Source organism: Nomascus leucogenys, chromosome X (genome assembly GCF_006542625.1).
Source record: "Nomascus leucogenys isolate Asia chromosome X, Asia_NLE_v1, whole genome shotgun sequence".
Classification (NCBI taxonomy): domain Eukaryota; kingdom Metazoa; phylum Chordata; class Mammalia; order Primates; family Hylobatidae; genus Nomascus; species Nomascus leucogenys.
In genome coordinates, this window is record NC_044406.1 from 140,139,901 (window position 1) to 140,150,722 (window position 10,822).

A 10,822-nucleotide genomic window follows, 5' to 3' on the forward strand; every position below is an offset into this window, starting at 1 on the left:
GATATGCACATTAAAAAATATTGATCTAATCAATTATATCAAAATTTTAAATGTATATTTTCTTTGATTCACAAATTCTACTTCTAGGATTTTGACTTGAGGACATAGTGAAATATACAAAGATATATATGCATCATAGTATTGCTTTATAACAGCAAAATTTGCATATAACCTGAGGATTGATTGAATAACTTGTATATCCATACAGTGGAATACTATCGTATCAGGAGACTTTCAGCTATAGGTGGAAAAAAATTGCACAAACTAAAATGGGATTTATTACTCATGAAACAAGGAATCTTAATATAGGGTGACTCCAGGGTAGTTAAATCTGTAGCTCAATGACATTATCAAGGACCCAGTTTTCTTCTATCTTTGCTCTGTCATCTTTAGTATGTCAACTAACTCTTGATCACATTTAGCAAATATGTACAGGTACTGATAAACTGTAAAGATATAATGATTAGCAAAAACAGACATAGTTTCTGTCCTTGTGTATTTGCAGGGAATATACAACATGTGAAAAAGGTAATGGCATAGTATGTGTTACATGATACCCTTTATGAAAAAGATTCATTTCGGGGCAAACCTATTATAGTACGTAACCTTTCCTGAGTAAGATTGTTATGTGATGTTCACCAAATGCCAGAGCCTGTGCTAAGTACTTTATATGGATTATCTCATTTCATCCTCACAACTCTGTGAATTAATACTATTATTATCCAATTTTATATGTGTATAAACTGGGACTCAGAGAGATTGAATGACACATAACTGGTAGTCAGAATTTGAACTCATGTCTGTTTTATTCCAAAATCCATACTCTTAACCACTACGTTAAACAACCTTTTGAAAATGGAAATAAAAATATATAGAAAGAAATAGACCAAGTTTTTAACAGTCATTTTCTTCAGGAACTTATGGTTGAATGCTGTTGGCTACAAGAGCCAGGAAAAACGGGAAGGAAAACAAAATCCAGGGTTACATTGATAGACTGGCAGTGGGGACTGGTTGATTGCCTAAAACGTCCTAAAGACATTTAAAAGCAGGTCTCATAGGAGAGAGTGAGCAACCAGAGCTTATAATCAGAACTCTAGAGGCTGTATAAAATTTGTTAATGCTTCAAGATAGGGACATGTGTGTATTTTACTGATGTGAAGTAAGAATCAAGGTCATTGGATTAAAGTAGAGCAAGAAAACAATCATTCATTCAAGTATATATAGATTATTCAAGCACCTAACTTGCTACAAGTTAGAGAAATACTGGTGAACAAGATGAGTAAGATTCCTGCTTTTGTAGAACTCACAGTTGGAGAGGTAGACCCAGGCCAGATCATGCAGGGCCTTGTAGCCATGTTAAGAAATGTAGGGTTTATTTGGATTTTGTTCTAAATGTGACAATAAACCATCAGTGGGTTTTAATCAGAGGAATTACTTGATCTGACTTATGTTGTAAAAAGATCACTCTGGCTGTTATGTTGAGAATGTATCATGGGAGTGGGAACAAGGAGTAGGGAGGCTAGTTAGGAAGATAATGAAGTAGTTGAGGTAAGAGTTGATAGTGGCCTGGACAAACGTGATATCAATGGAGATGGAGAAAAATGGCAGACATACACACACACACACACACACACACACACACACATATATATATTTATTTATTTATTTGAGGCAGGGTCTTGCTCTGTCACCCAGGCTGGAGTGCGGTGGTGTGATTACAGCTCACTGAAGTGATCCTCCCACCTCACCCTCCCTTGTAGCTGGGACTAGAGGCATCTGCTACCATACTGGGCTATTTTTTTTTTTTAGCAGAGATGGGGTCTCACTGTGTTGCCCAGGGTCAGACATATATTTTGAAGTTAGAGTTGACAGTGCTAGATGAGGGATTTAATATGAGAAGTGAGGGGGAGTGAGGAATTAAGAATAACTCCCAATTTCTGTGAATGGTGGTGTCATTTTGATAGACATTGATTTTAGTATTGGATATGTTGAGTTTGAGAAATTTGTGGTTTGTTTAGTAGGCAAGTTGGCTGTATTGGTATAACGTTCAGAACAGTGAGCTAGAGTTACTGATTTTGGAATCAGCAATGGAAAGATGGTAACTGAAGTCACGAGAGTAGGTAAGAATGTCTAGGGAGAGGAGAGGTTAGAGAGAAGAAAGAGAGAAGAGAATTGGTCCTGTGACAGAACTGAGAACACCAAGTTCCTGAGAGGCTTAATATAGGCAGCAATCATTCCACCAACACTATGCCGGCAAAGGCCACTCATGACTTCCTGTTCTTTCAAATCCTGCGGATTCATTTTAGTTTTTATCTTTCTGAATCGACTGCTGCATTTTGATACTACTGTTCACGCCATCCTGTAAAACTGTACTCTCCAGGATTTCATTGTCTCCTTGTAAGTTTCCTTTCCCTTTTCTGTGTGCCCTACACTTTATTGTTACCCAGGGAAGACTAAAGAGTAAGACTCTAGGTTGAGCTGTCAGCAATGACTTTTGGAGCCACGTCTTCCCTAGGATGAGGAAACTGCTTCCAACTCTTGGAAGCTGCTGGCTCCAGAACTTGATGAAGGTGAGAGAGCAATCCATGCAGGTATCTCAGGAAAAAGAATTCCAGACAGAGGGAAAAGCAAATACAAAGTCCCTGAGGTGGGAATGTGCTTAATGTGTTTGAAGAACAGGAAAGGAACCCATGTAACTGGAGTAAAATAAAGAGGGTTAGCAGTAGGAAATGAGGTTACAGAGGTGATGAGATGGAGATGGAATTTGTTTCCAAGGGTTCTTCTGCAGGCCATTGGAAGGACTTTGGGTTTTAAGCTGAGTAAAATGTATAACCACTGGAGAATTATGAGTAGACGATTGCTTATAACTAATGTTTTATCAGGCTCCTTCTAGCTGCTCTGTGGAGAATAAACTGCAAGCATGGCAGGGGTGGGGAAGGGGAGACGACAAGAGTGGCAGCAGGGAGACCAGCTGTCACAATAACTCAGAAAAATGATAGTGGACAGCACCAGCGTGTTAGCATTGAGAATGGTGAAAAGCTGTCATATTCTGGTTATACTTTTAAGGTAGAGCCAGCATAATTTCCCAATAGATCAGATGTGGACTATGAAAGAAAGGAGTCAAGGATGATACCAAGATTTTTGGCAAAGGTGGATGAAAGGACAAAGTTGCCATTTACTGAGGAGGGGAAGACTATGAGAGGGACATATTTGGGGAGGAAGATTAGGAGCATGATTTGGGACATGTTAAATTTGTGATGCCTGATAGACATTCAAGTGGGGATGTCAGGTAAACAGTTGGTTATAAGGGTCTGGAGTCCATGGGAAATAGACAAGTTGAAGATAAAAATTCAGGACTCATTGACTTATAGATTTAATTTATAGCCATGGGACTGAATGAAGCCACCAAGAGAATTAATATAAATGAAGAAAAAATGATCAAGCTCTGGGGAGCATTTTAAGGAGAAGGAGATGTTACATTGTTTTTTTCCTTTCTTCTTTCCTTCTTCTCCCCTTCCCTCCCTTCCATTCCCTCTTAACTATAAAAGTGATAAAGCGGTACAGAACTTAGGCTACCTATCTACTTATGCCCAGACTCAGAATCCATTCTCTTTCCTTTTTTTTTTTTACCCTCCCCCCACCCACATGTGTACTATCAATCCTGGGAAATGTGCTGAACTATTGTGTTCTTATGTCGGTGCCACACTGTAAGTGATCCTGGCATAAAAAGCATGCTGTAGTAGGATTTGAAAAAGCTGAGGCAACTTAGCCTGGAAAAAAGAAGACTTTCCAGGGAACATAATAGTTGTAATCAACTACTTGGCAACAGAATTAAGACTCTTGATTAAAAATCACCATGATGAAGATTTAGGCTTGACAGAAACAACTTTTCTCAAAGTGGCATAGGCTCACCAGGAAATATTGAGGTCCCAGTGACTTTTGATATGATGGTCAGATAACTTTCAAAAATTATATTCTCTTTCTGGCTTTAAGATAATGGTGAATACGATTGTGTATGGTATATGTCACATCTTATTGATATCCTTGGTAGTAACAGTAACACTGTAGTAACAGATTCTGGAAATAGCTATAACACACACTTGGAATCTCACAGTCACATAATCAATCATTTTACTAAATACAAGCATATTTTCATTCACATACAGCTAAATAAAGCATTTTTCACATTTCATTACAGTGCACAACAAAGTGAGGAAAAGTATACAGTACATTTTATTCTGAAATATGAGACAATCTAATCCAACATGCAGTTGTGGTCTTTGTTACAAGTTAGTTTATCTTTTCTTTACCTATGTAGTAAAATAGCTTCTAAAGCTTTATCCTTAGTATTATATTAACACCTGATTTTTTTCACACTTATTTTCTAAAACCCACTTATTGCAGTGACAACGGTACTGAATTCTACTAAAATGATTTTTAAATTTTCTAGAACTTATTTAAGCAATTAAGCTCAGCCACCTCTGCTGGATTTATGCTGAATATTTTTAAACCTGCCAGAAAATGCCAGGAGTGGGAATAGTGTACATATAATAAATTTTAGTGAAGAAAATTGTAGGGTTTTGTTTCTTTCTTTTTTTGAACTGACAGAATCCACTCAACTCTCATTTACCCACTGGATAATCTTGCTTTCAGAATCTTCTAAACATAATTAAGTACAGCAGTTGATGAAATTTTGTGTTAATCAAATTTGCCATGTTTCATTTGTCTTTTACAACCATGAAGGTGGCAATTTAATTACCCCACCTAAGCCAGCTCTTGTGAAATGAATATAGAGAAGATGATCAGTTCACTTGTAGTTAATGCTGTGAATTGATCCAAAGTGATTTGCTCATCCAACTTGGGGCACAGGTGGCAGAATAGTCTTCCATAATTTTCATGATTTGGCTTCTTTATTCTGGCTGAAGCAAATTCCCAAACTTTCAGATTCAGTCACATTCATACTGAAGTTCAATATTATATCTCAAAGCAATTTTCCATTCTTAGGCCTTCCTATCACAATGGATATGAGAAACCTGACTCTAGTCAGAATAGTTTTTTTTTTAATTGTGAAAAGTATGGCTTTTGCCTAGCTGAACTGGCTACAATCCAAAAAGTAATTTAAAGCATCACCTCTCTTCAAGAAAATAATGGAAACTTCAAGCCAGCCATTCCAATTTGCTGATGCAGTTAGCTGTTTGTTCACCTGAGAATTAAGGGCTGACTCTCTTGGGTAGACAGGAACTCGGTGTACGTATATGGCAGACAGGTGGCCAAGGTCATTTTGGGGTGGGTATTTTATCCCTATCCCACTCCCCATTGCTGTATGTGGTTCCTTTCAATAAAAATCCGCTGTGTCTCAGTGATAAGAACACTTATAGCCCACACAATTCTAATGTCTTTTTAGTTGTGCAATTATTCACTTGTTTAAAGCCCTCTTGTCAATAATACCTGAATGGGCTTTACCTTTGATTCCTTCCCATGTTCCCTCAGGATTATAGCTGAGTTGTAATCAATAAGGAAAACATATCCTAACATGTAGAGAACATTTATTTACAGTCATATCTCTTCCCAAGTAAACAAATTCATAATCATTTATTCATCTGACAGCAGTATGATGCAGTGAAAAGAGCTAGAAGTCACGAGTCCTTGACCTTGGCCAAGTGATTCTCATGGCTCTTAGTTTACTGTTCTGTAAAAATGGGGCAAAAACCTCGTAGGCCTGTTATGATGATCAAATAAGTAGCTCAAGTAACTGTAAGCTGTTTGTAAGGGTTACAGTGCCTCCTGTTCAGCAGGAGAGAGTGTTTGCCTCAGGGCTCTTTTCAGAGGCAGTCCCTGTGTTGTCACTGTCAGGTGCCTAAAGAAGCAAGCAGACTGTTTACTTCCAGATTGCAGGTGCCAAGGCAGTGAAACTCCAGGCGTGGTCAAAGGAAAAAGGGGGTATGGTATTTGGGTTATAGTGTCTCTTTCCTAGTTATAGGGTAATTTGCATGGGACAATTTGTTTCATAACAAATTGTTATGGTAATTCTATCACAAGGGTGTTCATTTTCTGAAATGTGCTAATAACTGTGTAGATCGCCTTATTTTTCATATTCACATCATTTTTACTTGAACACCAGACCTTTTGGTCTGTGTTCCTCATTTTACAGAAAGCTGTTAAAAGTTAATTGGTACCTTTTAACCAAACCCAGCAAACACCTTTGGTGCAGGCTATTGTCACAGAATAAGTAGAGCTCATAATCTTTGTTTAGTTATGCTAATTGTCCCCAGTGTGATACTTTTTTCCCCCTTATGTATTTCTTTATGTTCATGGCCTATAAGTGAGCTCAAATACCAAGGAATAGTTGTCCTGTCTGTAGGTATGTTTTCCTGGGACTTTAGCTTCCTAAACCCCAGGCCCTTAACATGTGGTCCACAAAGGGCTCATGGAGCAGCCACTGCCTAGCATGGGCCATAAAACAGTGCCTGGCCTGGCCCATGTCAGCAATTCAGTCCCTTGGTCACAGCACTCAGGCACCCCCATCCACCCGCACACGAGTCTGTCAGAGTCCCCCTGAGAAGGAGGCTCACTTGGTATCCAAATGGAGGTTGAGTTCTCATCAGTTACACAAAGATTCTATTTATTTCTCTTACTTTTCAGTTCAAGTAGGAGAGCATGTTTTGGAAATAAAAGAACTGACTAGCACAAACATCTCCTCTCTGATTTGACAACCTCTTCTGAAGAGTGAACCACATTTGGTACAAATCCACTCTTCACCCCTTCCCAGCCCTCCTGGATTGTAATCTCCCCCCTTTTAACCAGCTCATATATGTCTCTTGTCAGGTCTGTGAAGGCTTTCTCCACATTAATGGCATCTCGGGCTGACGTTTCAATGTACTTCATGCCGTATGCAGCAGCCAGTTTCTCGGCCTCGTGGCGAGTCACTTGCCTCTGTGTATCCAGGTCACACTTGTGACCCACCAGAACAAATACAATTTGGTAGGGCTGAACGTGTACTTTGGTCTCTTCTAACCACTCATGGACATTCTGGAAGGACCTGCGGTTGGTAATGTCAAATAAGAGAAGACCACCTACTGAGTTCCTGTAGTAGGCGCGAGTGATGGATCTAAAACACAAGAAAGAAGTAAAGAATAAAGGCCCAAACTTCTGCATGTCAATGAACTCAGTATATTCAAGTGTTCCTGGTTATTGACACAGTCCTTTAATAAAAATGATTTTCTTTTTTTTTTTTTTTAAAAAAACAAGGGAATACAAATGGCATTCCATAATACTACTAATATGTGAGTTTCCAGTTGGGCAAAACTTTGACATGGGCATCTTCTAGAAATGAATGTTCATGAACTTTTAGGCATTTTCCATGGATTCAGCACTGGAGAGTGACCCTGGGACATAACTTACTTCTATTTCTTGCCTTCAGGTAAAACTACAACTAACTCTCCCACCCCCCAAATCTGAATAACTGACAGAGACTTCCTTTTCTGCAAAATAGGATACCTAAGTCACAGTGTTACCATGAGGCAAAATGAAACAATGGATATTAAAGTGTTCTGTGACGTGGAGAGTTCATTACAAATGCTAGCAGTTGAAACAGGATTTTTAAAACATAGAAATGAATTTATGACAGTTAACAAAATATTTAAAGTAGGTATCTTGCCACTCCATTTTTTCCATTTATAATTACCATGCTTTTCTCTTTCCATTATTATTATTATTATTTATTATTATTATTATTATTAGCTAACAAAGATCCTCAATCTCTTCTGTGAGGAGAAACACGATTTTATTTTTTATTTTCAAGGCCTGTGTGAATGGGAAAAAGAGAGGTGGCGAAGGGTTCAGGCAAAGTGCCTCTCAGCCCTATTTCCAGACACATTTCAAAGAGGCCAACTTAGGAGCCATCAGAAGGAACTTCACATGTTTTAACTTCTTGACTTGAGGAGCCTCATTATAAATATACATTATGGCACTTTGCTTACAGTGTATTAAAGCTTATTACAGGATATAGGCCTATTTGTCTCTGCAATCACTTGCTTTAGACTAATGTGATTTTTTTTTATCTATGTCTATTTTTAGGTTTTCTGTTTCCTCAGATAAAGAAGATAGACAATGAAGGACTCAATAGCTTAGAGAAAATGGCCCAATGTAAACAGAACAAGCATTGTCCAGGGACCTACAGTCCAAGCTAGATGATGGTAAAACTTACAAATGACTTTAAGTCTCCAGAATCAGGCAAATCAGCCCTGGGGACTGAAAGCATTTCTTGACTCTTAGGTTTGAAGATTCATGGAGAATGGTAGATTTACCAGAAAACTTAGACATGAACAAACAAAGGTTTTGATTTGTGAGAAGCTTGATTCAGGAAATCAACAAGCAATCTGTAGATCACTGTCAAAACTCTGGAATATATTATTATATTAATTGTTGTGAGTACTTAGCAAAGAAAGTGACAAAGGCTTTCTAAGCGTGGACATAAGGCTACATAAACCTTAAATTCTTCCCTACATTAAAAAATCTTAAATAATGTGAAAAGACAAATGATAAACTAGGAACATATCTTACAACATACATGACAGGAAAGGGTTAATATTCTTAACCTATAAAGTACTCGTATAAGTCCATAGTGCCCAATAAATAATAAGCAGTGGACATGAACAGGCTGTTCATATAGAAAGAAATTCCAACAAACACATAAAAGATACCTTTCTTTGCTTAGGAGAAATGCAATCGCAAGTTCAAAGTGAACCTGTGATATTTTCCACAGTGTTGTTTGTGGAAGTGGGGAGCTGGAGGCAACTTAAGTTTGTAATTATTTCTTCTCCTTACCCCTCTTCAATTAACCAACCAGTATCTTCTATGCTTAGTTAGTTTTCAATAGATAAATGAGTAAATGATCATAAACTTGGGCTATTGCGTTTTCTTGATCTGGTTCCTGCTGCTCTACTTTAGTTCAAATTGTTCTCTGCAAAGTTTTCTGTGTACACTCTGCTCCCTATCACTTCTGTCTTTATTCATGCTGTTTCCTATCCCTGGGCGTTTCCTGTCTTTGCTTGGGCAGTCGTACTCATCTGGTCTCATCTTCTCCAGTTATTATTCCTCCTCTGTGTTCATACATATAATTACAAATAATACATGCTACAATAGAAAAGCAAAGGGTTCTGAGTGAAAGTAAACATATTCATTGATTATTCAATGAATTCATTGATTGAAATTAAGCATGTTCATTTTGTGCCAAGTGTTACAGTAGGGAGTGGGCATACAAATATGAGCAAGACACACTTTTGTAATTGCTGATTATCTATTTCCCTCAACTGTGTTAGCACAGAAGTTCCAAGAGTGAAGGGGCTTTGTCTGTTTAGATTACATGGCATCCCCTTGTGTGAGTTTCCTCACACTGTTTTCCCAGAAACAAGCCCAGAGTCTGGCACATAGTAGATGATCACTGAATGTGTGCTGGTTGCAAGAAGGAATCAATCGTATCTATTTCCTTTATGTTAGAACATATGTTAGCATATATATGTGCACACACACAGATATGGAAATAAAACATAATACACATGTATTTATGCATCTAAATCTCTGTCAGTTATGTTAGGATGACCTGGGAACGTTTTCGAAAGTGTGTAACATAGGGACTGAGATTGATGAATTAGAGATACAGAGATCAATTCCAGCTAGTTTATTAGCCACCAAGGGGCAGGTTGGTGGAGTTGTAGTGCAAAGCAATATGTGTTATTGACCGGCCTTCCCTGCCACGGCGCTTCTTTCCTTGCACTGAACTCCGGGTTAGCCGAAGATGGGCTTTGGCAGAATCCCTAAGACCCTTGGTGTTGCCCTCCTGGACTGCACCTAGGACCAGGAAGTCCTCTCTCCCCAGAGGCGGTGCAAACCCCGAAGACCCTCCCACTGCTTGCGGGCCCGGACTGCGCTCCCACCTGAACCTCTCTTGACCCGCGGTATCCCAGATCTGGAGCTTGATGCGTTTTCCTGGCTCGATCTCCACCAAGCGGGAGAAAAAATCCACCCCCACGGTGGGGTCAGAAACCTGGGCAAAGCGACCCTCGGTGAAGCGGCGGATCAGGCAGGACTTGCCCACTGTGGAATCCCCGATGACAATAAGCCGGAACTGGTACAGCCAGATGGCCTCCATGGCCGCGGCTCTGCAGGTCTCCTTGGCCCGGACCGGGGACGGCGGGAGGGGGCGCCCCGCCGACGCCTCAGAGAGCGCGGCTCGGCAGGATCTAGCTCAGCCGCGAGCGCATCGCTGGCCTGGGAGCCCGAAGCTGGGTAGGCCCAGGCGCCCGGAGAGCGGAGGGATGGATGCTGCGCTCGCAAAGGTGATGAAATGGCAGCAGCATCAGCACCACGCACTCTGACTCATCACTGACAACCGGGTTACTGTAATCCCCCGCGTAGACGCGACGCCTGGGCCGACCGCACTGTCTGTAAGAGGAGCGCACACAAAATGGCTGCAAAATTAGCGCGTTCCCTCCCTTTCTAACTACCCCACCCACCCTCTGTTAATTAAAACTGTTCTCTGTCGTTCAAACTGCAAATGTCATACCTTTTCATGGAAACTAGCAAAGCAATACAAAACTGCGCAAAAAAGGGAAGGTACATAATTATATATTAGTCTACGAGTGTTTCCATGCTCACATAAACACACAAATATTATATGTGTTTGTATTCCTATAAGCATTTATTGCTGTTTGTTTTTACAAAAATTAAACTGGGGCCTTACTTTCAATTAATAATTGCTTTTTGCAATTAATAAAACATCATAAATATCTTTCCATTTCCACCTAATTTCCCTTTTGTTATA

The 10,822-nt window shown here is 39.6% G+C and overlaps 1 protein-coding gene across 1 annotated transcript; it reads right to left on the bottom strand.

Moving 5' to 3' along the window:
• Window positions 1-4,108: 4,108 nt before the first annotated feature.
• RAB39B (RAB39B, member RAS oncogene family) lies at window positions 4,109-10,452 on the bottom strand. The gene is made up of 2 exons (XM_003279342.3): window positions 9,936-10,452; window positions 4,109-7,108 (listed from the first exon to the last, which is right to left on the bottom strand). The coding sequence occupies exons 1-2, from the start codon at window positions 10,148-10,150 to the stop codon at window positions 6,682-6,684; spliced, it is 642 nt and encodes a 213-aa protein (XP_003279390.1). The 5' UTR covers window positions 10,151-10,452; the 3' UTR covers window positions 4,109-6,681.
• Between the last annotated feature and the right edge of the window lie 370 nt (window positions 10,453-10,822).